Source organism: Anguilla rostrata, chromosome 5 (genome assembly GCF_018555375.3).
Source record: "Anguilla rostrata isolate EN2019 chromosome 5, ASM1855537v3, whole genome shotgun sequence".
Taxonomy (NCBI): Eukaryota; Metazoa; Chordata; class Actinopteri; order Anguilliformes; family Anguillidae; genus Anguilla; species Anguilla rostrata.
In genome coordinates, this window is record NC_057937.1 from 56707719 (window position 1) to 56732204 (window position 24486).

The 24486-nt window shown below is 51.2% G+C and overlaps 1 protein-coding gene across 1 annotated transcript in view; it reads left to right on the top strand.

Moving 5' to 3' along the window:
* Positions 1–257: 257 nt before the first annotated feature.
* The window catches only part of LOC135256171 (trichohyalin), a 146389-nt gene continuing 122160 nt past the window's right edge, over positions 258–24486 (top strand). Inside the window, exons 1-4 of the mRNA XM_064338016.1 lie at positions 258–499; positions 3612–3773; positions 8953–9081; positions 20691–20771. Of these exons, the coding sequence (XP_064194086.1) occupies positions 3630–3773; positions 8953–9081; positions 20691–20771 (354 nt within the window). The 5' untranslated portion in view covers positions 258–499; positions 3612–3629. The remainder of the gene's footprint in view (positions 500–3611; positions 3774–8952; positions 9082–20690; positions 20772–24486) is intronic.

Genomic DNA, 24486 nt, shown 5'->3' on the forward strand with positions numbered 1-24486 from the left:
TCCCCATTAAACTTGTCACTCAAAGGCCATTTAATTTGTTATTCGCACAATGACAATGGGCGTGCGTCAATGAGCGTTTAGTCTGGGAGTTTCTATGGAAATCTCGGTTTTCCCATTCTGCACATTGGAAACATCGGAGAAAATATAACCCTCCCACTTAGATTCACCGGTCGTGCGATTGGCCAAAGCCGCAAGGCTACGGACAGTCCTTCAATTCTATTGGCTTGTAGTTCAGTTCACTACTTGAGTCAAGACAATGACCAGGATGTGCAGGTGCTTGGAGCGGGAGCTGGGGTGCCCACGGCGGGCTACGGTGTAACGATGCGGGGAATTAAAAGTTTGCAGCATGGGGGGGTTGCAAAGTTCATTGAAAATCATGTAGCTAGCTAGTTAGTTCAGACAGGGGAGACAAACGGTGTGGCATGGTGTAAACCGCATCAGCTGGAGGCGAGGCTACAGAACCAGTGGCCGTGGGCAATAAACAGGAGCATTGCAACAGGTAGCTATAAAATGAAAAGCTAGCTGCTAGTTTGCTCACTAGATTGACCCTATATCGTATTTAATTATATAGGATCAGTTATATTGAAAGCGTTTTTTAAAAAACTGAACAGTGCTAGTACATTAAAAATGCTGTTTGCTGAACTATGCTCGCTGGCAGGCTAGCATAGTATGATAACTAGTATCAATTTGCTGCAAAATGGCACACTCACTACTCGGCTGTGTAGTTGCACGGTTCACCTGCTGCACCGAAAAGCTCCCTGTGCGGGCTGTAGCCTACGGGAAACGGCCATGAAGGTATCTAATGAAAAGTGAACCAACCGTCATAGGATATTACAAACTTTAGCCATCATATTTAGCTGTCTTGTGTTTAGTTAGCTGCCCCCGATCGAGTGCTTTTGAGCAGATTTACAGCGATATAATGTTGGCCAGTACCAGCTACACAGGTGTGTTTACAGTTGGCTAACGGTGTTGATCGCTGTGATTGTCCTCACGTTATTTCCTCTTCAAGCTCCTAGCTTAGCTTGCTAGCCTACATAACGTTACATTAGAAGCAAATAAAACGATGTTAGCAGTTACTTTTGACATTTCACAAATTACTTTGATATAAGGTCGCCAACTAGATGCACATGAATATACGAAGAGTAAAATAAAGTTCATGCAGTGTTCATGTTTACTACAGTTATGTAGGTAATTCCCATATCATAAAAATATTGTGCGCGGAGCACCAATTATTAGACTTTTTCGATAGACGTTATGAACAGGTGATGAAATTAAATTCTCTTGATGCATCAGAACATCCTTATACAGGTGTGTTACGTGCGCTATTACACGGGGAACAACAGTTTGGACGTAACAAGGTGTAGGCTAATACGCGTGGGTAGTATTTATAATGTGAGGGGAAATCGTTTGCAAGATTTAAAATAATGTGGAGAAACAATATTTGATCTGCGCGCCGAACTACAATGATAACATTATAGATCAAACTGAACTTGCACTTTGTTACAAAAAATAATGTTGGCTACGCTTGATTCCTAAAGTAGACTATGGTACGGTACATGACCCAGTGCAGTTGTACCGCCTCCATCATTGGAAGCATTTGTTTCACCTCTTTGAATCATTGTAATACATGCAATAAAATGAAATGAAGGCCAGTTGGTAGTCAATGTGTTCTTTAATTCACCACAGCAGTGAACAAATTGCATAGCGGTGGGAGGTACACACTAGTGTCCTCAACCTTGGCAAATTGCAGTCACAGAAAGTGTCCTGGTTTGTGCACAGACACCTATAATTTAGGAAATTACTTATGCTCGAGGGCTCCCCAAGTTTCAAAGATGGATTGTCTTTTATAATTTATAAATAATGAAAAAATAAAAAAAACCCATCTAAAACGGAAACTCTCGCGAAAGTAATGCCACAAGGCGAGAGAGGGAAAAAAAACCATTGGTCTTGCTCACTGCGCGAAGGTCATCCATATTTCTGTCAGTTTTGCGCATGTTTTCTGGGGGAGATTAGAGGCAAATGAAAACATCAATAAAATACGACCAGCACGGTGCGGTGTGGGATCCTTGTGGGAGTAATCCGCCTATTGTACACAGCAGAAGTGGAGGAAGTGGATCATTTTTTTTTTGTCCTTTTAGCGCTTTTTGATTCCCTGTGCCTGACATATATTGTGAACCTGCCACTGCTCCAGTGTCAGTTTGAGAGGCTTTATACCCTCATTTCGGACTTTGATCATTTAAATGACCCTACCTGCTGGCTGAAAATAGGCAAAGTGTTTTAGATTGAGGCCCGTTGCAGAACAATTGGGTGAAAATGTAAAAAGTTCAATTTCTTAAATTTTTTCGTACATTTGCAGTCATTTCCTTCTCTGCTTTACAGATTCAAAACATAATTTAACATTTTGAAAATGTACACATTAGTCCACCGTTAGTCCCCCAGCCCCCCCCCAGAATAAAACACCCAATATCTAGTTTGTGCTTAATGATGAATTTTTAGACTTTCTTGTCCAAGGTTTGTTGTGAAGGTAAGTTATGTGCTTCGGTGAGATTCATGTTTCTGCAGCAGGAGTCTCTGTTGGCTTGGGTGCATCGGGGTTCGGTTCAATAATTACAAAAAAAAAAAAAAAAAAAACCGTGGGCAAGCAGTCCTTGAAAAGCTCTGGGCTAAATAAACATCACTCTTCCCACAGGAGTGGATTCATTCTAATCCCAAATATTACCTGGTCAGAGCTGAGATAAGGTAGGTAGTTGGGGCGGGGGGGTAGAAAAACATCCATATAAATTAAATGGACAGTACCAGGCCTATCAAGATCATCCGGCAGGTCAAGGCTATTCTCGGTGGAGATGTGATTTATATTCTTATTCATATTATCGGAGAAGGTTTTTTCCAGGATGATGTGCGCACGCGGCGTGCACAAATGCAGCACACGCTCTGGATCCACGAGTGTAGCCGTCCTGCGGTTTTTGGGCTTGGTTCCCCGTGCCCCCCCCCTGGGCAGGGGCGTGTTTCACCTATGGGGAGATGTTCCAAGCTCCTGCGTGATGGTCCCCCCCCCCCCCAAGGAAACGTGCATTCCCTCTGGGAAAGACTGTGCATTTTTCCCCCAGATTAATCACGATTATTAGGCAGGAAGTGAGGTGTCGAAGTGGTCTTTGAAGCGAGAGGCTCTTCTGATGATTTTTCACTGCGCACAATTAAAAACGATGACGTATGAAAAACAACGGCTCAATGCACCGGGGGGGCCTGGGAAGTGTTATTAAAACCATTTATTGTGTCGGCTGCTGCCTGCTGCGACAAACTGCCCCCAATTTCAGACACGGCCGTCCGTAGTTTATAGCGCACCCTACTCATCTTCTGACTGTACATGGTTGTACCCCAACGTATATTTTCCTGTTTGGGGTTAAACACTGATGGGTAGGAAAAGGAAGGAGAGGAGTGAGTTTATCCAGACACACACGCATGCACATGTACATGCACATATGCACGCACACATACACACACACACAAGCGCATATGCACACACACACGTATTCACACACACACACACAAGTGGGTACCGGGAGGGGTTTCCTGGTCGGGACCTGAGTGCAGGTTTGTGTTTGTGTTGCCAGGTTACGGGGTGCGTCTCCATGGATGCGGGGTATCCGAGGGCGACACGGAGGCCTGCGGAGATGCAGAAGCTGCTGGCGGAGTTCCGCGCGCTGTACCGCGAGCGCCTCCAGCGAATCGACCAATCGGGCGGCGGCAGCGGCGGCGGCGAGGCGGCACTCCAGGTGGGGGCTCGTCGTCACGGCAGCCGAGAAGCGCGGCCGCCCCGTTCGCCACCCGCCGATCGCGCGCCGACGTGAGGAAGAGGAGAAGCCGTGTGTGACGGCGGGGCGTGTGTGTGTGTGCGCCCATCACGTCACGCGTGTGGACAGGCTGTGGCGAAGGCTCGCCGCCGTGGCGTTTCCTGTCCCGATTAGCTTGCGTCGACAGCCGCGGCGAGCGCCGGCGGTTACCGTGACCGTGTGGCGTTTGAAGCTTCTGAGGAGGAATTCAAACGGCGGAATTCAGCTGGAACACGACTGCGGATTTCTTGATTTGAGCGTGCGTGCGTGTGTGCGTGGCTGTGGGGGGGGGGGGGGGGGTGGCGTGGCGTGATGTGCGGTTGTCGAGCTTCATGGCTAAATCGTTTAGAAACGGCTTTGCAGCGAGCCGCCTCTCCCAGCACGTGCAGTAAATATTTACGCATTAAGACAGGCCTAAATCTGCAGGATAAAACTCAAAGCCATTTCTAACCACGCGTACTGTACTGGCATTAATGTGACGTGTCGACAGTGGGCCTGAGTGTTCTTTCGGGGGGTTTTTAAACTGAGCGGTACGCATTTTCATTTGAACTTTTTCAGTTAAAAAAAAAAAAAAAAAAAAAGGTATTTTTCACGCCGCGCTCCTGACCTTGCCTGATGGGGTCAGAAACGCTGGGTCACGCTCATGGTGCTGTAGGAACTGCGGGGGGGGGGGGGGGTGGGTTTACGGACAGTGAGTCAGAACCCAGCAGTTACCTTTACTTGGCTGCTCCTGACAGTGAAGGAGGAGGAGGAGGAGGAGGAGGTCTAATTTGGGAGTTTCGCAGCAGTACGGGCTGAAAGGTATTGTACCGTAATGAAAGTGTGACAGCCCCGTCAGCACGGTTAAAGAATTAGCGTCTTTACATCGAAAAGCTTTTTGCTTTATTTTTTAACTACCCCCATTAAGACGCCGCCGCCGGCTACGCTCCAGTCCTTTCAGAGCGTTTCCTCGTTTTTTTGGCAGTGCTCGTCAGCGAGAGTGGAACATAATATTTGTTATGACGTTAAAAGTAATTTCCCCGCCGACGGCCGCTCTCCGGGCTCGCCGATCTATCATTAGCTCGTTCATTTTTAAAACGCGCGGAGCCGCTGGTTTTTACCCCCCCCCCCCCCCATGCACGGCTCTCAGCCGAAGAAGGAGAGGTGAGGATGACGAGCTAATTCAGATTTCTTCTGCGTTGACATGTCGTGTCACGAGGGGGGGGGGGTGGGTGGGGTGGGGGGGGGTTTGTGCCCAGAGTTCATGGCGGATGAAGCCTGAGAGAAGTTTCAGTGGGGGGGGAGGAGTTCTCCTCCTGAGTTTGATGGCTGGCAGAAAGCCTGATTTTCTTAGGAGCGTCCTTTCCAAACGCGAGCAGAACCTCAGATCTCTGCAAATGGGAAGGAGTGGTTTAATACAAATTCCTGAAAATCCTTTTTTTTTTTTTTTCCACCAGTCTGTGATGGCCGAGGCTCTCAGACTGCAGTGCATTGTGGTACAGCTTGTGGCATCTCTCTTATGAGTTGTTCGTGTAGAAAGGGTACTGCTTAAAATTTGAAAGCGTGTTGAGGCTGTGGACTTGAGCACAACCAAAGCACCTCCTGAAATCAGAACTGTCTCACAGGTGCAGGTGTGTCTCAGGTGAATGCCCTTCATTGCGCCAAGCAGCTTTTATACAGGCTGTGAGATCAGTGTCTGTCTATCACAGAACCCCATGTGGATGCACGTCTGGGGGTGAATGGAGGATAGATGGCTTTGCATGTGTGTGTGTGTGTGTGTGTGTGTGTGTGTGTGTGTGTGTGTGTGTGCATTTCTGTGTGTGTGAGGGCATTTCTGTCTGTATGTGTGTGTGTGTGAGAGTGCACGTGCATGCCTGGGAGGCGGGGATAGAGAAGGAGAAGAAATGTATGCTTGTGATAGGTAGTGGAGCAAATGAGAGCTAGAACAGCAATCAGCTGATCTGATGTTAATGTACTGGTGTGTGTGTGTGTGTGTGTGTGAGGTTATGATGGTGTGTATGTGTGCGCGTTTAGTTATGATGGTGTGTGTGTGTACAGTTATGATATGTGTGTGTGTGTGTGTGCATGCAGTTGTGATGGTGTGTGTATGTGTGTGTGCAGTTATGATGGTGTGTGCGTGTGTGTGTGTGCTGTTATAATGTGTGTGTGTGTGTGTGTGTGCAGTTATAATGGTGTGTGTGTGTGTGTGTGTGCAGTTATAATGGTGTGTGTGTGTGTGTGTGTGTGTGTGTGCAGTTATAATGGTGTGTGTATGTGTGTGTGTGTGTGCAGTTATAATGGTGTGTGTGTGTGTGCAGTTATAATGGTGTGTGTGTGTGTGTGTGCAGTTGTAATGGTGTGTGTGTGTGTGTGTGTGTGTGCAGTTATAATGGTGTGTGTGTGTGCAGTTATAATGGTGTGTGTGTGTGTGCTGTTATAATGGTGTGTGTGTGTGCAGTTATAATGGGTGTGTGTGTGTGTGCAGTTATGATGCTGGTGTGTGTGTGTGTGTGTGTGTGTGCAGTTATGATGCTGGTGTGTGTGTGTCCGTGTGTGTGTGCAGTGCAGTTATGATGCTGTGTGTGTGCGTCATGTGCAGTTATAATGGTGTGTGTGTGTGTGTGTGTGCAGTTTAATGGTGTGTGTGTGCGGCGGGGCGGGGGAGGGGTGGGAGATGGGCAGATAATCCTGCCTGTGCTGATGAGATTGAAGGCTGCGATTGATTGATCGTCTAATCATAGGAGGAAATGGGGCTGAAAATGAACGTCGCTCCTGCCCTTGGATTCTAACCGAGGCTCAGCGGGCGGGGTTCGGGGGTGGGGGGGGGTGCGTGTGGGGGGGGGGGTGTGTGTGGGGGGTGTGTGAGGGGGGGCTGCGGGGAGGTGCGGCTTCACCGCACACAAGACCTGATTGCATTTGTGTCTGATACACAGTAATGCAATCCCCGGCTAAATGATCAAATAAAAAGTACAAAAAAAAAAAAAAAACCGTTGGTGGGAGGGGTGGGGCGGTTAAATCAGGCTTTGGTGTACGTTGTGTTTATGTGCTGTGGGGAATCGCGCTTTTTAAAAGGGGTGAGTGAGCATGACTGGAATTAGCAAAGCTCCTCACAGATGAGTGTCCTGGTACCAGCTCCATGGCTCAATAGTTTTCTTTTTAAAAACAAAATAATTTGGTCATTTTTGTCATTTGTGAAATTTTTTGCGGGTTCACCTATGGCTGTAATTGAAATCACTCTTTGCTGGTAATCAGATGTTTTTAAAAAAAAGTTATGTTTAAAAATAATTAATTTGGATATGGCCCCGGTTTGCTTTTCCCCCGGGTAATTAACTGAACAATTAGTGCTACTGATTGGCTGGCCTGTCACACCTGACTCTCAGGTAAAGGGAATGTGGGTTTGGAGGGAGACAGGGAGACATGTCACCCCATCCCCCAGTATTTTAATGTGAATTACACATTTGTCCAGGCGGGACTAGGTGGATCAGTAGTGCGTCTCCCCCAAAGCTGCAAATGAAACCCACAGCGATGCCTGCCTGTCTCTCCCAGTCTCAGTGTCAGACGCTGCTGTTCTGAATGACCGAATTAAACCCCTTCAGCTCCGGGCTCGCCCTGCTCTCCCCGTCCCGTCCCGTCCCGCCCTGCTCTCCCCGTCCCGTCCCGTCCCGCCCTGCGCGGTCGTGATTCCGTGCCTCGCCGGAGCTCCGCTCGATTGCTCCTGATCGGCTTGTGACGCCTGGAGCTCCGCTCGATTGCTCCTGATCGGCTTGTCACGCCTAGATTGGGTTCAGCGGGTCTTCGGATGGCGCGGCGTGCCGGGCCGAGAGTCGGCCCCGTTCCGGTGTCGCGCGCACTGCCCCCCCCCGGGCGGGGGCTCTCTCCGCCACGTCCCGATGGCGGTCGTCACCAGCGCCGTTAAAAAAGGGGGGGAAAAAATGATAATAAAAAGCTTTGAAAATCAAATAACGTTTTTTAAATTTTATTTTATTAATCTGGCTGAGCGTTTTATCTCTTACTTAGCCTGCGCTCGGGAGCGGCGAAGCGGTGGGCTAATAACGTCCTGTGCGTCCGTCCGTCCGTCCGCCTGTCCGTCCGTCCCAAATTCTAATCCTCCAATCCAAATCGGCGCCCGTCATTACTGGCGCGGGCGCGACTCGCTTGCCGAATTAATGGCCCGGGCCCCGTCACGGGGTGGGGGGGAGTCGCCGCGGCAGATCAGCCGCTAATAAAATCACGGTGGTTATTGCTACCGCCCGTGTAAATTGGGGGGGGGGGATTTTGGCGTGCTAGGCAGCACGTGTCGTGGATACCGTCTGACAGCCTGGGCCTGATATTCTCCCGGCCTGTCCGTCTGTCAGGATGGGTACGCCAGGCTGCTACAGGACCTGTCAGTTTCGGGGACTCTGAGTAAGGACGGTTTCGTCGCTGAAACAAGGCCTTCCGCTCCTTCCCAGCATGCCCTGGGAGCACTGCCAGGCTGTTCCTCTTTCATACCTCTCTTTTCTCCCCTCTGTGCAGGGGGGTGCGACCGTCTTGTTTGTGAGACAGTGCCCCGTACCAAGGGTTGCCAAATGTTTGGTTTTCAAATTATTTTGTACACGTCTGGTTTGTGGTCCTGACCGGACAACATAAAGTCAGTAACAACATACTGTCAGTAATTTAATGGAAGTAATTTACCTGTTATTTACACACACACACACACACACGCTTGTGCATGCAGTCACACACACGTACAAACGACACACACACACACACACGGCCTGAAATCATCATACGTTTTTCACATCGATTATTTGTGGAACAGGCACCCACACGCAACGCGCCTTTTTTAAAGCTCACACTTGTACAATTTATGCGATTCCACAGCCGGCCCTTGACTGAAGTGCGTGGGGTCAAGTGCCCGGGATAAGGGTGTCTGAGAGAGAGCCACTGAATGCAGTCTGTGATCCATGACCCCACCGTAGAGGCGGGGTCGCTGAGTTACTGTATCAGACTCAACGTCTTATACAGAAATCATTTATTTCACGTTTCAGAAGGTGTAAGGGTGAGCGGCAAGAAAACAGGAGCAATCCGATGCAAAACCAGGATCAAAGCAGGATCAATGCTGATGAACTAACTAGCCCCCGCTCTCTCTGTCTCCCCCTAGCGTAAGGTGACCGTACTGCAGTCGTTCGTGGAAGACCTGAGCGAGCAGAACGAGGTCCTCATCCAGACGGTGGAGGACGTGAAGCAGGAGGCGGAGTCCCGGGTCTACGGTCTGCAGCAGGAGCTGGAGGTAACCGAGGAGACTGTCAGTCACCCACTCAATACTGCAGTCTGTACAGAACCCCCGCATACACACATACACACATCTGTACACACACACTCACATGCACACACACACATGAGCACACACACACACACACGCACACATACACACACCTGTACACACACACTCACATGCACACACACACATGCGAACACACAGACACGCGCACACACACACACGTGCCAAAACATGCGCACGACCACACGCGCACACACACACACACACACATACACACACACACACACGCTCACACACACTCTCACGCACACACACACAAACACACACGCACACACTCACACACAGACACACACTCACACTCACACGCACATACACACACACACAAACCCACACGCTCACGCTCACACACACACACTCGTGCAGTCACTGCAGTGCTAAAACAGACGTGCTCCAGGTGAGTTCTCCGGGGACTGAAAGCAGGCCCTGCGCTGGTCCTTTTATCGATGAGTCGATTAGTGTGGAAACCTGTGGGCCACGCAGCTGTCAGTCATCTCAGAGAGCCATGACGACGGGGGCGTGGCCTGTCTGCGCAGGGTTCTGAAGGGGTCGGCAGCGGGGAGCACGGCCATTTCTCACCCTCGTTAAAAAGTAATGAAACAAATAAATTGGAAAATCATGAATTGTGCTATGATTCCATTGGTTCCCTGATTAGTACTGATTTTTGCGGTAGCGGCGTGCTTTGATTGGCTGAGGAAGAGCACACGCTCGCCAGCTGACCTCTTTGCTCCGCTGCAGGGGTGAGGTCACGTCTGGGCGGGGCCTGCTTGCTTGTCACAGAGTCCCTCTCCTTTAGAGTGCCTCCTTTGCGGTGGGCCGTGTGGAATGGCTGCCCCCGTTTTTAATGGTGTTTTCAATGTCCTCCATCAGCGTTTTCGCAAATGGACTTGGACCGCGACAGCAACGTTGCTGATTTGTTTTCGGTGCTGAAACGCGCATGGTTCTCATTAAAGGAACATTTGCGAACAGTTCATCTTCATAGAAGCGTATTACTCGCTCTTAATGCCAATTTTTTGATACTTTGCCTGAGTCCTTGAGTTCGGTTTACCCTCGTTTTAATGAGTCCAGCAGTTTAGGGAACAAAATGTTTTATTTGGTTAAAAAAATGTCTCCGGTTTCTGCACAATTAAAGTAGGTTGGCGGTAATTGAATGAGGGTGAATTAGGAACTGAAACGTGCTGGTGAAAAGCCAGCTGAAGGGAAGTTTATTATTTTTCCCCCCTTCTCATTCGGAATGGCTGTTGCCGTGCACTTTCTGAAACGATCACTTTTCCTTGTCTCCCAGCTTTGAACCCACGGGGGGTGTTTTTGGGCCTGTCCCGTCGCTGCTAAATTTGTGGTTGATGCGGGAGATTAGAGACTAGATCTCACGTTCTCCGCGGTGTGTTTTACTGCCGACCATGGCAGACGGTTAACAGGCATACAGGCCATGTCAGTTAGAACATGGGCTGATGACTGTTTTTGTCTCTTTTAAACGCGCAGTGCGCTTTTCCACTTCTCACTTCAGTGTTTCTGCAGGAATTAACAAGGATATTCCCATCTTTTGAGAAGTGTGCATAATATGTGTGCATTGCAGTTTATTCATACAGCTGGGTATTTCACAGAATCAGTTCGGGGCCACCCCCCCCCCCCCCTTTACCCCCACCCCAATACCCCAGTGATCATAGGTGGTCCCGGGTTTGGATCCAGGAGCTGTGGTGAGGACGGTGGATTTTGGGCCCTTTCTCGGAGGGGGGGGCCTGCATCACTGCAGGACTTTTGATAGAGAGCAGGCCGTCTGCTTGAGAGCCCTGAATTGAAGAGGCGGGGTGGGGGGGGCGGGAGGTAGGTACATTCCCCAGATACTCACTCAGCCCTCGCTCCATCGTGGTGTTGGCAGGTAAAAGCCCGGTCGTGCTCTCGCTCCGCAGAACGCGAGCACTCCCAGCGCCTCGGCCAGATTAACGCCGCCCTCGCTCCTCTGTGTGTGCGCGCGGCGTCCCAACGCTCTGAGACGCTCTGAGGCGCTCGAACGCTTGAGAGCGCCGAGACGCCTGAGACGCTCTGAGGCGCTCTGAGACGCTCTGAGGCGCTCTGAGACGCTCTGAGACGCTCTGAGGTGCTCGCGTACGGTCGCGGTGTCGACCCCCGGCTGGGGCGTGAGAGCGGGCGGGCGGGCGGGCTGACTGGGGAGCGGGGCGAGTACTCCCTCGCTCACTTCTGACTGCGCTGCTGTGAGGAGCTAGCAGACAGGAAGTGAAGGACAGGAAGTGGACAGGAAGCGGACAGGGATGACGTGCAGCTCGGGGATGCAGATTCAAAAGAAGAAAGCATAGTCTGATGTGCAAAAATACATACTGTTTGTGTGTGTGCATGGTTCTGTGTATGTGTGTGTGTGTGTGTGCATGCGTGTGTGTGTGTGTTTGTGTGTGCGTATTTTTCTGTCTGCGTGTGTGTGCGCGTGCGTGCGTGCGCGCTCGTGTATGTGCGTGTCTGCATGTGACAGTGTATGCGTGTCTGCGTGAGTGTCTGTGCGTGTCTGCGTGAGTGTCTGTGCGTGTGCATGCCTGCATGTGACAGTATATGCGTGTCTGCGTGAGTGTCTGTGCGTGTCTGCGTGAGTGTCTGTGCGTGTGTGTGTGTCTGTGTGAGTGTCTGTGCGTGTGTGTGTGTCTGTGTGAGTGTCTGTGCGTGTGTGTGAATATGATGTTATTCTCACGCAGCACTAGGAGGTTAGGGTTATTGAAACGTTGGCCACGCGGCTTTGCTCTGGGTGAAGGATCGGAGCGGAGCTTTTTAGAGCGCCGTTCTGCTGCTGAGGGTCCTTCAGTGCAGCGCGTGCTCTCCGCACTCAGAGACGCTCCAGTGAAAGGGACTTCATGAAGAGTGCACCTTACATTCACAGGAGGCTCTGACCCTCCTCCTGCGCCTCCTTCTCCTGCAGTATTTCTGCCTCGCTCCTCCCTTCTGACGCCTCCTCTGGTTTCCTGTCTTGTTTTTTTTTTTCCTTTTCTTTTCTTTTCTTTTCTTACTCTTCAGGGTAATGAGGAGCGATGTCGGTTGTGTGAGGAGGGACAGGGCTGTTGTGGGGGTTTCGTGAGTGAGTCTCTGTGCCTTTTGGACGAAGTGCTAATTAACTCTCATTCCTCCTTGCATTGCAGATGTTTCGAGCGCTCTCCTGTTGTATTTATGTATTTATGTATTTAGTATTTTTTTTAAACTCGTCTGCCCGAGCGGTGTTAATTGAATTGAGGTTTGGCTCGGGGGGGCGACCCTGGCCCTGACGCTAATTAAGCCCCACGCGTCTGGCGGGAAAGTGAGGAGAGACGCTAATTATTCACGCAGAAACACACCCTGACCCGCCGCGCGTTTGCTTACCGGCTAGCGCGTCGCTAGCGCCGCTGGTTTGCGGGCGAGGTTCGATTTGCCGGCTTGTTTGTTTCCGTGACGATTCAGTTAATCAGGAGGTTCGCTCTTGTGCTCTCTCTCTCGTTCCTGTGCATTATTTCTATATATATAAAACATTTTTTCTTTTTTTCCGTTGACCTTTGGCGGGGGAGAAGAGAACAGCGTGCGGCGTGCGTTCTGAAGCAAAGCGATGATGCGAGCAGGAGATGCAGGCCTTCTCTGGGGGTTTCGGCAGCTCTGCTCTCCTCTCCCCGTTCCCTCTCCTCTGATTGGCTCCCCCGGTGACGGACAGCCCGGGCGGAGGTGATGACCCCGCCTCCGCCGAGCGTTCCGGAGCCTTTAAACGCGGGGAGCGCGGTAATTAAGGTCTGGGGGGGGTGGGGGGTCGGCGCCGGGGGCACCAATTAGAGCCAATCGCTGCCCCTCGCCTCGTAAAAAACGCAGCACTTAGGCGGAAAGGAAATTGCCGCCTTTTTACTTTTTTTTTTTTTTTTACGCCGCTCGCCGTTCGGAATTTAATTCCCCGCGCCTCGTCTCCGGAATTATCCAGCTCGCCGGCGCGCGGATTCCGTCTGAGAGCGAGGACTGAAAACGGTGCGTTTACGTTTAGGTGGTTTTTTTTCCCCCCCCTAAGTGACGTGGCCGCGCGGTCTTGTGATTAAAGGGTAATATTTCACAGGCGCGCAGCCGCTGCGGGCGTTCGCTGTTCTGGGCGCATAAGTGAGCAAAGTGCTTTTTCTAGAAGGTACGAGAACAACATTTAGCTGGTTAATGTATCGCATTGCAGGCCCAAGTGTTAGTAATGTGTGAATACTTCTTTTTTTTCGTCTGGATTGGTGTCCAGATTGTGGGGGCTCATTTATGTGCTGCAACAGTGCTCTAACATGACCCCCCCCCCCCCCACAACAGCCTAAGGAAGGGTGTTCAGTCCTAACCAGCACCTGTGTGGAGTGTCATGGGAACTCATGGGGGAACCAAACCTGCACCTCCTTTAGCAGTGCACACCTGTGCTCCTGTACTGGGGTAAAGCTGCACCTCCTTTAGCAGTGCACACCTGTGCTCCTGTACTGGGGTAAACCTGCACCTCCTTTAGCAGTGCACACCTGTGCTCCTGCACTGGAGTAAAGCTGCACCTCCTTTAGCAGTGCACACCTGTGCTCCTGCACTGGAGTAAAGCTGCACCTCCTTTAGCAGTGCACACCTGTGCTCCTGCACTGGAGTAAACCTGCACCTCTAGCAGTGCACACCTGTGCTCCTGCACTACAGTAAACCTGCACCTCCTTTAGCAGTGCACACCTGTGCTCCTGCACTACAGTAAACCTGCACCTCCTTTAGCAGTGCACACCTGTGCTCCTGTACTGGAGTAAACCTGCACCTCCTTTAGCAGTGTACACCTGTGCTCCTGCACTGCAGTAAACCTGCACCTCCTTTAGCAGTGCACACCTGTGCTCCTGTACTGGGGTAAACCTGCACCTCCTTTAGCAGTGCACTCCTGTGCTCCTGTACTGGGGTAAACCTGCACCTCCTTTAGCAGTGCACACCTGTGCTCCTGCACTGCAGTAAACCTGCACCTCCTTTAGCAGTGCACACCTGTGCTCCTGCACTGCAATAAACCAGCACCTCCTTTAGCAGTGTACACCTGTGCTCCTGTGCTGGGGTAAACCTGCACCTCCTTTAGCAGTGCACACCTGTGCTCCTGTACTGGAGTAAAACTGCACCTCCTTTAGCAGTGCACACCTGTGCTCCTGTACTGGAGTAAACCTGCACCTCCTTTAGCAGTGCACACCTGTGCTCCTGTACTGGGGTAAACCTGCACCTCCTTTAGCAGTGCACACCTGTGCTCCTGCACTGGAGTAAAACTGCACCTCCTTTAGCAGTGTACACCTGTGCTCCTGTACTGGGGTAAAACTGCACCTCCTTTAGCAGTGTACACCTGTGCTCCTGTACTGGAGTAAACCTGCACCTCCTTTAGCAGTGCACACCTGTGCTCCTGTACTGGAGTAAAACTGCACCTCCTTTAGCAGTGTACTCCTGTGCTCCTGAACTGGGGTAAAACTGCACCTCCTTTAGCAGTGTACTCCTGTGCTCCTGTACTGGGGTAAACCTGCACCTCCTTTAGCAGTGTACTCCTGTGCTCCTGTACTGGAGTAAACCTGCACCTCCTTTAGCAGTGTACTCCTGTGCTCCTGTACTGGAGTAAACCTGCACCTCCTTTAGCAGTGCACACCTGGATCCACTGTGAGAGTGAGCCTGGGAATGGGACTCTTAATTCTGTTATTAGTACTAAAAGGCCATGTCGTGCCGTATAGATTTCACTTGATAAAAGGGCTTTCCAGTTGCTCTCAGATTGCTTTCTGTACCTGTGTGCGGGGCTTAAATTGGGCCTGGTGTTTATGGGAGGCTGAGAGGTCTGCTCCCTCATGCCCTGTAGAGAGAGATCTGTGGGGCTGAAGGGAACCAGGCTGCGCGTCCACGCTGGAGAGGCACCATTAACACTCCACCAGCTGCTCACTGCAGGGGGGGCACACTCACAGCCGCTGGGGCTTAGAGGACCTGTGTGTGTGTGTGTGTGTGTGTGTGTGTGTGTGTGTGTGCGTGCGTGCGTGCGTGCGTGTGTGTGTGTGCGTGCGCGCGTCTGTGTGTGTCTCTGCTGGCATTGAGTTGAAAGGTTGTTGCCATGGCGATTTATTTGGGGATCAGCTCTTGAGGATATGGGTTCACGTGCTGCTGTTGTGGCCTCAAGCAAGGGACTTAATCTACTGCTGTATTTAGTAAAATTTCATTTACGTACTTAACAACAATAATAACAATGCCTTGTATTTATGTAATGCTTTTCTCAAGCTCAAAGCGCTTTGCAGTAATGAGGGGGAAACTGTCCTCTAACACCACCAGTGTGTAGCACCCACCTGGGTGATGCACGGCGGCCATTTTGTGCCAGAACGCTCACCACACATAAGCCGATGTGGAGAGGGAGAGAGTGATGTTTAGCCAGTTAAACTGGGGGGTGACTAGGTGGCGGGTTGAGAGAGCCGGATTAGGAATTTAGCCAGGACATCAGAAAACTCCCTTTCACCCAGGAAGTCTCATTAATATTTAGAAAATCTCACTTTTCAAGTGACACCTAGCCAAGATAGCAGTGGCGCAGAAAGTTTGTGTAAAAATGCGTCTGGGAAAAAGGTGTGGAAAACGTTCAGTGGCCATTGTGCACCGTTTTAAAAAGGAGCCTGTGAGAGATGGTTGAGGAAAGACATCTTTAGGAATGCATACTTTGTGTAGAGTGTGCGCAAACATAGTAGGCCATTGCACAAGTCTAACAAGAGGTAGTACGCAAACATTTTCGTATTGTTTTTAAAAACACTATGTAAACTTTTTCCCCAGCTTTTTGATGGATTAGCAACTGGCTGTTGTTGTCATACTTCTATCCGGTTCGCGCATCTCAGAACAGGAGCTTGCTCACATGACCTCACATGTCCCGTTTGCCTGTCCCGCCTGGTTTTTTAATTTTGTTTCCGGCTCGGAGCCACAGCCCCGTTTTTATTGAATGTTGCCTGGGGCAGTGTCCCCTAAAGAGCTGCGGTAAAGAGGCTGAGTGGAAAATAGATATTGAGCGTCAAATCGACACAGGAGTGACATTAGAGAGACCGGGGGAGTGATTCTTTTTTTTCGGTTTTGTTTATGGTTTTTATATGAACTCGAGCTCTGAGTCCCGTCACCACAGAAGAGCAGATATGAGTACGGGAATCCATTTTAGGAGCGGAATCTTCCCGCTGCCTCCGGACCGCGTTAAGAGTGCCGGTGCCGCACGGGATGCTGGGTAATTCCGCGTCTCCTCCTCCCCCCGCCCCCCCCCCCCCCCCGCCCCGTTAGATAGCGTTGGCTCGTGATGTATGAACTACGCGGAGAAGGGCCTCATGTTTATTCAGGACTCTCTTTCTCGAGCGGCATGATCCAGCCGGTCTCCCCAGATCTCCTTTTAAGGAAGGAGGCGCGCCGGGACGGAGCCGACGCTGTGGAGGCGCAGAGGAGGCGCAGAGGAGGCGTGGAGGAGTCTCGCCGCCTGCCGCAGTCCACATCGCGCCACGCCGCCCGCCTTTTCGCTGTCTTCTTCTTCCTGTGCGCAGCCCTTTTGATTCCCCCCCCCCCCCTCCCCCTCCCCCCCGCTATTATTTCTGACAGCGGTAATTTCTCTGACCTCTAAAAGTCAAACGCGTTCATTTCCTTCATAAGAACAAAAAAAAACCTGGGGTCTTCACCTTTTTTTCCTAATGTATTAAAATGACACCATTTGCTGGAGTGATTTCTCTGCGTCTGGGGAGGGGAGGTGGGAGGTGGGGGGTTCCAGGTCCTGGTAGTGAGGTGTCTGTCAGTGTGTCACTACGGGTTACACTGAACACATACAGCACTTTCCCCCAAAAAAACTTCTCTACAAACACCCCCCAGAGAGGGGCGGTGTCCTTTCGAAGGTCTTACAAAATAATGTTCAAAATGTCTGAAACTGAGTGGGACACGAACAGGTCCCGAGAAAGGAAAAAGAATAGGAAAATTATCCAAATTTGCTGGAGGGGTTTGACGCCCCCCCCCCCCGTGTACCCAGCCCCTAGTACCATCTCACCTGTACACCCCCTCGGCACCGGAGTGCTCTCTCCAAAACCCCACCCCCCTTTCCCGCACCACCGGCCAATCACGTCGCGAGTCTCTCTCTGGCTCGGCGTAGGAGTGATGGGGGCAGGCACCTGCACTCTGCCACTCCCCGCGTGCCGCTGGCAAACCCAGAATCAGCAGCAGCGGTCGCCATAATTCAGAAATAGCCGCTCCCCATTTGTCTTGTAAATGGCTTTTTAATGATAATCGGGTCAGGTCCATCCGTCATCGCGGGAGCGAGTCGACGCGAGGCTGCGATGGACGCTCCTGCTTTGAGTAAACGCTGTCTGTTTATTACCACCCAGCAGCAGCGGCGGCGGCGGCGGCATCGGCAGACACTGCCCACGCTGCTCCTACACACATCATTATGCATCTTACACACGGCCGTGCTGCACACCTGTGTGTGTGTGTGAGATTATTTATGTAGGCTTGTGTGTGTGAATGTATGTGTGTGTGTGTTTTTGTGTTTGTGTGTGTATGTCTGTGTTTGTCTGTTTGTGTTTCTGTGTGTGTCTGTGTGTGTGTGGGGGGGGCTGTATTTCTGTGTGTGTGTTTACTGACATCCAGTCTTCACAGTGGAAATACAGCGTGGTTGGTCATGCTCGAATGAATGAATAAATGGACAAATGAGTGAATGAGTGAGTGAATGAGTGAGTGAATGGGCGGTTGGCAGTGAATGAGTGAGTGAGTGGGCGGTTGGCTGAATGAGTGAATGAGTGAGTGAGTGGACGGTTGGCTGAATGAGTGAATGAGTGAGTGAGTGGGCGGTTGGCTGAATGAGTGAATGAGTGAGTGAGTGGGCGGTTGGCTGAGTGAGTGAATGAGTGAGTGAGTGGGCGGTTGGCTGAGTGAGTGAATGAGTGAGTGAGTGGACGGTGAGTGAGTGAATGGAGTGAGTGAGTGGATGGAGTGGCTAAACGGCGCCATTGTGCTCCGCTTCAGACCTCGCGAACTTCCTGCCGCTTGTTTTGTGGGGAGCACCGCGTCTCACGCCCCATTAAGGGCGGGGTCCCTGCCCCCCCCGCCCCCCTCCCAGAGGATTTTTGCCTCATTAACAGCCGGCTTGACTTTCGGAGGGAAAACGAAGCGCGTCGGGCACGGCGGCGGCGGCGGCAGGAGGAGGGGGAACGCCGCCCCCCATTGGTGCTAAACGGTGCTCAGCTGTGTACCGCGACTCGCGGCTCGCTGGCGCTAAGTTCAGTTAGCGCCGGAGATGAGCCACAGCAGCGCCGCGCGGTAACGTTTTAAACGGGTACGATAAACCGGCAGGAGGCGAATGCCGGGCCAGGGGGGGGGGATTCGGGGGGGGGGGCCCGGCGGTGCGATCGTCGTGGTGCCGGGGGAGATTAGCATGAGAAAGGGGGAGAGCTCTAACTGGAGCGCGTAGCCTCCGCGGCCTGCTCGCTCCGAAACGGGATTAGAGGAACAACGCGGACGCCGCCCGTGGAGCGGGACAGTTTCACGCGGCTTTCCGCACGCTCCGCTGGGGTGCCACGCCCCACACCCACCCCCCCCCCCTTCTTTTTTTATGTGGGGGGGGGGTCATTTTCAGCCTCCCTTCGCCCCTTGTGGACCCTGTGCAGAAAAAGCACCCCGCCCCGCCCCTCCTCAGCAGCCGCTGTGTAAACGTTTAACATTCACTTTGTCTACACGGTCAGCCCCAAAAGGAGCAGGGCCGGTGGGGCCTGTGTGTGTGTGTGTGTGTGTGTGTGTGTGTGTGTGTGTGTGGGGGTGTATATGAGGGTGCTGCTGTAGGCAGACTTTCCCTGTGCCTGCATCCCCCCTCCCCGCCCCCCCCCCCCCCCCGCTCCCCCTTTCTTTAATAATAAATGATGGATGTTTCAAATTAGAAAACAGTGCTGAGAAAATCCAATTTGGTCCCAAGCTTTGGAGGCAGAAAAAAAAAAAAACATTATATATATATATATAAATAAATAAAAAATAATAATAAAAAAAGGAATTGTGCATTAAGGGCTTTTGTTTTAATGTGTGCACAGGGGATCCGGTGTGTGATTTAACGCTGGTTTGCGAAACGGCCGCTATTACGCGCTATTAACAAATCACGCCGGCTTCGCCCGCGAGTGCGTCTCCCGCGCTTTGGCGAGCGGTAGGAGGTCCGTCCGCCGCGCCCGTTGATTTATAGCCCACACTTATAATCACATCAGGGCGAAATGAGGGGGAGATGGAATTCAGACGGTGTGGGCGAGGGCCTGGGGTTCCATAGATTTTAATATTTTACTGCTTGCTCGGTAATATTAGCCTTAGTTATCTATCTCTTCAGCCTCGGTTTTTTTTTTGTTTTCAGATTTTTTCTTTTTTTTTTTGGTTTCGTTTTTTTTCGTGTTCCCGTCTTCTGAAGTGAAATGACGTGGATCGCTCGCTGTCTGTTCCTCTCTTTTCCTCCCTGTTCCCCCCATTTCTGCCCCTCCTGCTTCCGTTTGCTTCCTGCCAGCCCCCCCCCCCCGAACCTCTACCCTCATCCCCCTGGTTCCACATCAGAAACTTCCTGATCATCTCAAACCCCCAGCCTGTGGTAGTGCTGAATGCTGTAGCCTGTGTTAGATCTGAATGCTGTAGCTTGTGTTACAGCTGAATGCTGTAGCCTGTGTTAGATCTGAATGCTGTAGCTTGTGTTACAGCTGAATGCTGTAGCCTGTGTTAGATCTGAATGCTGTAGCTTGTGTTACAGCTGAATGCTGTAGCCTGTGTTAGATCTGAATTCTGTAGCTTGTGTTACAGTTGAATGCTGTAGCCTGTGCTAGTGCTGAATGCTGTAGCCTGTGTTAGATCTGAATGCTGTAGCCTGTGTTAGATCTGAATGCTGTAGCTTGTGTTACAGCTGAATGCTGTAGCCTGTGTTAGATCTGAATGCTGTAGCTTGTGTTACAGCTGAATGCTGCAGCCTGTGCTAGTGCTGAATGCTGTAGCCTGTGTTAGATCTGAATTCTGTAGCCTGTGTTACAGCTGAATGCTGTAGCCTGTGCTAGTGCTGAATGCTGTAATGCTGTAGCCTGTTATTGCTGACTACTGTAGCCTGTTTAACAGCTGAATGCTGCAGTCTGTTAGTGTCGGTCTGAGTGCAGTTTCTGCTGTGGAGAGCAGGAGGAAGCCTGTTTTTTCACTTTTACCTCAGATGTCCCACAGTCACATCCCTGCAAACCACATTTAAGCAAAATGTATATCTATATAAATAAAATGGAAATGGCCTTTTCTGTTTAATGAACTGTTTCCCCCTCGCTTGGACACGCCAAGAAGATCCATAAAATTAAAGACCTAAGAGGAGAAAAGGCCTGGGGAAGGTCTGCATTTCCTGTCTTGGTTGCTATGGCGATTGTGGAAACGCAGGACACACAGCACATGCACACGTTAAATACATTCCATCATTTGCCCAAAATCCAATGAGGAAGAGAGGGGGGCGGACGTTGACTTTTCCTACTCCCAGCGTGCAATGAAATGTCTCTGATGTCATTTTAACTTTTTTGAAAGGGCTGTTTTTTCTTCTTCCGCCCCACTCCCCCCCCCCAACTTTTCAGGAGCTTCAGAGACTGCTCGATGTGAAAGAGGGCCAGTTGCTGAACCTGCAGAACGGCAGCCTTGTCTACTCCCCCAGCAAGGTGCGTATGCTAACTGGCTATGTTAACATTAGCGCTCAACTGGTTGTGCTGCTAACTGGTTATGCTAACTTTACGCGTGCAATGGTTATTCTCTGAGCACTGAGGCTGCTGTCTCAACACCGCTCGACGGCTATCGTGCTGCAGCAAGGTGCGTATGCTAACTGGTTATGCTAACATTAGCGCTGCTAACTGGTTGTGCTGCTAACTGGTTATGCTAACATTAGCGCTGCTAACTGGTTATCCTCTGAGCACTGCGCTAGCTGTCTCAACACACGCTCCCGTACGGCTATCGTGCTGTGTGTCATTAGGAGCATCCCTGCCTCATTCACAGGTTGGCCCCGCCTCACAGGCCGCACGCACAGGTAAGCCGGCGTCGTCTGAACCCCCGTAGCGTCGTAACGAGAGCCCTGGCGCGGCGCTGAATCGCACGGCTCGTTAGCCGCGCGCACGCGCTAATCCGTAGCATTTCTGCGCGTCGTCCGTTCGCGCCGGCGGGCGGTTACTGAGCGGCTCGTGCTAAGCAGCTAGCTCGAGGGTGTGAAGGCAAGTACCCCCCCCCCCCACACCCGGGAATCGCGCCCGCTCCCGTCCGCGGCGTCAAACCTCGATTTGGGGATAAGTGACTGTTCCTCACGGCACCTTCGTAACGATGAGATTCTTATTTGCTCCCCACCGCCCCCCCCCCTCTCTCTCTCTCTGTTTGGAATTCCGTTATGGAGTCTTATTTTTCTCATGGAAGATTTTGGTTGGACGTCGAAAGTCCGACCTGGAGTGTAAGTCGCGTCCCGGTTTAATTTAGCGTGTCGTAGCGCCCACCCCCGGCCCCCACGTTAGCGATTCTGAAGGGTACGCCCCAGCCCCGCGCGCGGACGGCGCTAGAGCGGCTGCAGATGTGGTTTTAGCGCGGCGCAGAACGCTCTGTTTAAATTGGCCGCTCCTGTCGGTCACGGCGTCCAGCGCGAGCCCCGGGAACGTAGCTATACAAATTAAATAAATAAATATACAATAAAAAATAAAAACTTGGAAGACGTCTCTTCTGATCGAGTTAAACCCGTGTGCCTTTCGGCGGTTAAAATGCCGACGCGGCTAATTTTCCGCTGCCAGCAAAAGGTCGTTTTCCCTTCAGTGTCGTTTCTCAGAACGACCCCCCCTTGTTTTTTTTTGTTTTTTTCCCCATCCAATTGGCAGGCCTGATCCAGTTTTCTTAGGTGAGCGTGGATTTTGGATTTTGTTTGGAGTCTCCTGACAGAGCGTTTCCCTCCCGTCTTCTAAAGCGAGCGATTCGGAGCGACGTTTCGTTTGTTAAATAAGGCGAAGGCCGCAGGTCGGTTTCGCCTCGCCTCTTGGGGAAGCCATTTTGGCTCTGTGTGCGTGTGTGTGTGTGTGTGTGGGGGGGGGGGGGGGCAGTGCACACAGTCAGACCACAGTCAGAGCCATGAGTCATGTAATGGCGCAGAGGAGAAAGGCCTGGCAAAGACAGACGTACGCCATGAGTGGACGTCGGTGACTCGCACTCCTTTAAAAGCTGTGGAGGCGGGAACATGTCGTTACGAGAGGAAGGCGATGAAGAAGATGTCGGTGGGGGGGAAGATGAAGAGGGGGAGGAAGAGACTAATTGTGGGGTGAGGGGGCGGGGGATGACGTTCAGAGCCACACTGCAGTCTGCCTGGTGCAGAAGGGGTGTCAGACGCTCAAAACGAAAGTGCAGGACTGGGAACACAGAGCACCATGGCAAACACCACGGCCTGCTGTACCTCCATACCTTCAGCTCCCTTCCTGATACACACTCTGCCCATCCTCCCACCCCCACGGCAGCCGCCTGCAGGTTAGCAGGGCTGCATCAGTAAAGGATGGGCCTCCCCTTTGATTAGAGCTAGCTCTCCTGTAGCTCTGCGTGCCCATGAGGGGAGTATAACCCAGCGGGTATTTCGCTTCAGCGACGCAGCGAGTCGCGATCGACGGTTCAGAAATGAGGGAGAAGAAACCACACACAAATAAAATCCTGTCATGATTTCAAACCCAACCGAACGTTCTCGTCCTCCCTACTCAACCTGCGGTTGCTAACGGTTTTGCCTCATCAGCTCAGTTCTGATGGCCGTTCTTTTCCCCCGCTGCTGCTGCTGCTGCTGATGAGGTCGTCCCAGCGCTGAGTTTAAAAGCTTATTTTCGTACCGCGCTGATGATTGGCAGTTGACCTTCACGCAAGTTTATAACGAGCCTTTGAGAAGCCTGCAGGTGGCCGCCGTGGTTGCCTGGGGGACAGCGTATTAATACTAATCTGATAGAATTACCGGGAACCAATTAATCTGCAGGCCCAGCCCTGGCTCTTAAAGGGGCGGCGTCCCATTTGTTGCTGAGTCTGAATGCAGCCGGATGGAGAGGATATCTTAGGGCAGGGGGGCGCCTCTGCTGTACCCAAAAAGGCTACGAGGGGCGGTGTCAACGGCTTTCACTTCCTGTTAAAACCTATATCATGTGCAGACGGGGCAGTTTTGAGGTCATTTGAGGTCATCTGCTTTCTGGGAACCCCCTGGCCCGGGGAAGATCCTTATTGGATGAAGGAAGGGCCCTAGTGGACAACTGAAGGCCCCTATTGGATGAGTGAACAGATGACAGTCATGCCCTATGAAATAAAGGAATGGATCATGTATCCTCTTGGTGTGCATCATCAGTATGGACAGGGGTGAGCAGCGGGGTGTATGGTGGGATGACGGGACGGGGCATTAGGGAGATTAGTCATTCTATCTCTCCCTTTAGGCACCTGTCTAAACCTGTACAGTGCACCAAAAACCACGAGTGAATTAACAAACAATGTGGGAAAATGACTTCAGTTTGATTCTTTGGACGTTTTGAATGATGAAAATGTTTTGGGGGAAGTTCACCAAGAGAAGAGGTCTTAGGCTTCCTGCCTTGCAGTGTGAGACTCGTCTTAATTTCTAAGGATTTAAAAATTTAAAAAAAGAATTTAAAACCAAGCCCCATGTAATTTTTGCCCCTGACCACCATGGTTCAATCTATGTTCGGTCACGTTCTAGATAAATCCCAGAATGCTTAGCTGCCCCCCCCCCCCCACCAAATCCCAGTTTAGACAGAGGCTTGTGTCTCCATGCCAGACTTTTGGCATAAGCGTCTCCAGATCCAGGATTCAGCCAATCAACATGCTCCACTCCCGTAACAGTCCTTGGAGAAGCTATGGGTGTCACCATGCACCTGTAGGTCATTCTGTGAATAAGTGTCAGGTGATGTAGCAGCATGCAGCCTGCAGTCAGTGACGTCATTTTATCAGTTATTTTTAAATACTTGTAAATTCTGTTAGTGATGACGTAAGCATTTTTTTTTCCTAATGGCATTCGGGTGGTCAGGTGGTCCCCCACCCGGGCTGTAATTGGCTCTTGCTTTAAGCCGCCCTGCTGTGTGGGTTTTTTTTAACGTCGGTGAACCGCATTGTCCTTTGGATCCAGGGCACATGACCCTTAGGGTGGCTGTAGTCCTCTGGTGGACCTGGCTGGTCGGGAAACAGGGGCTGTGAAGGGCCCGATGACTCCTCCTTAGAAACATTTCCATGTCTTTTCACAATATACCAATTGGGAAAATTTAAATAAATGTATATATTTATTTAAAATGTTGGGAATTATAGACAGAAGAGAGAAAAAGAGGGAGAGTTGGGAATGTTGGTCGCGTGTTCGGTGGGCGGCGGGACACATCGTGTGCAGGC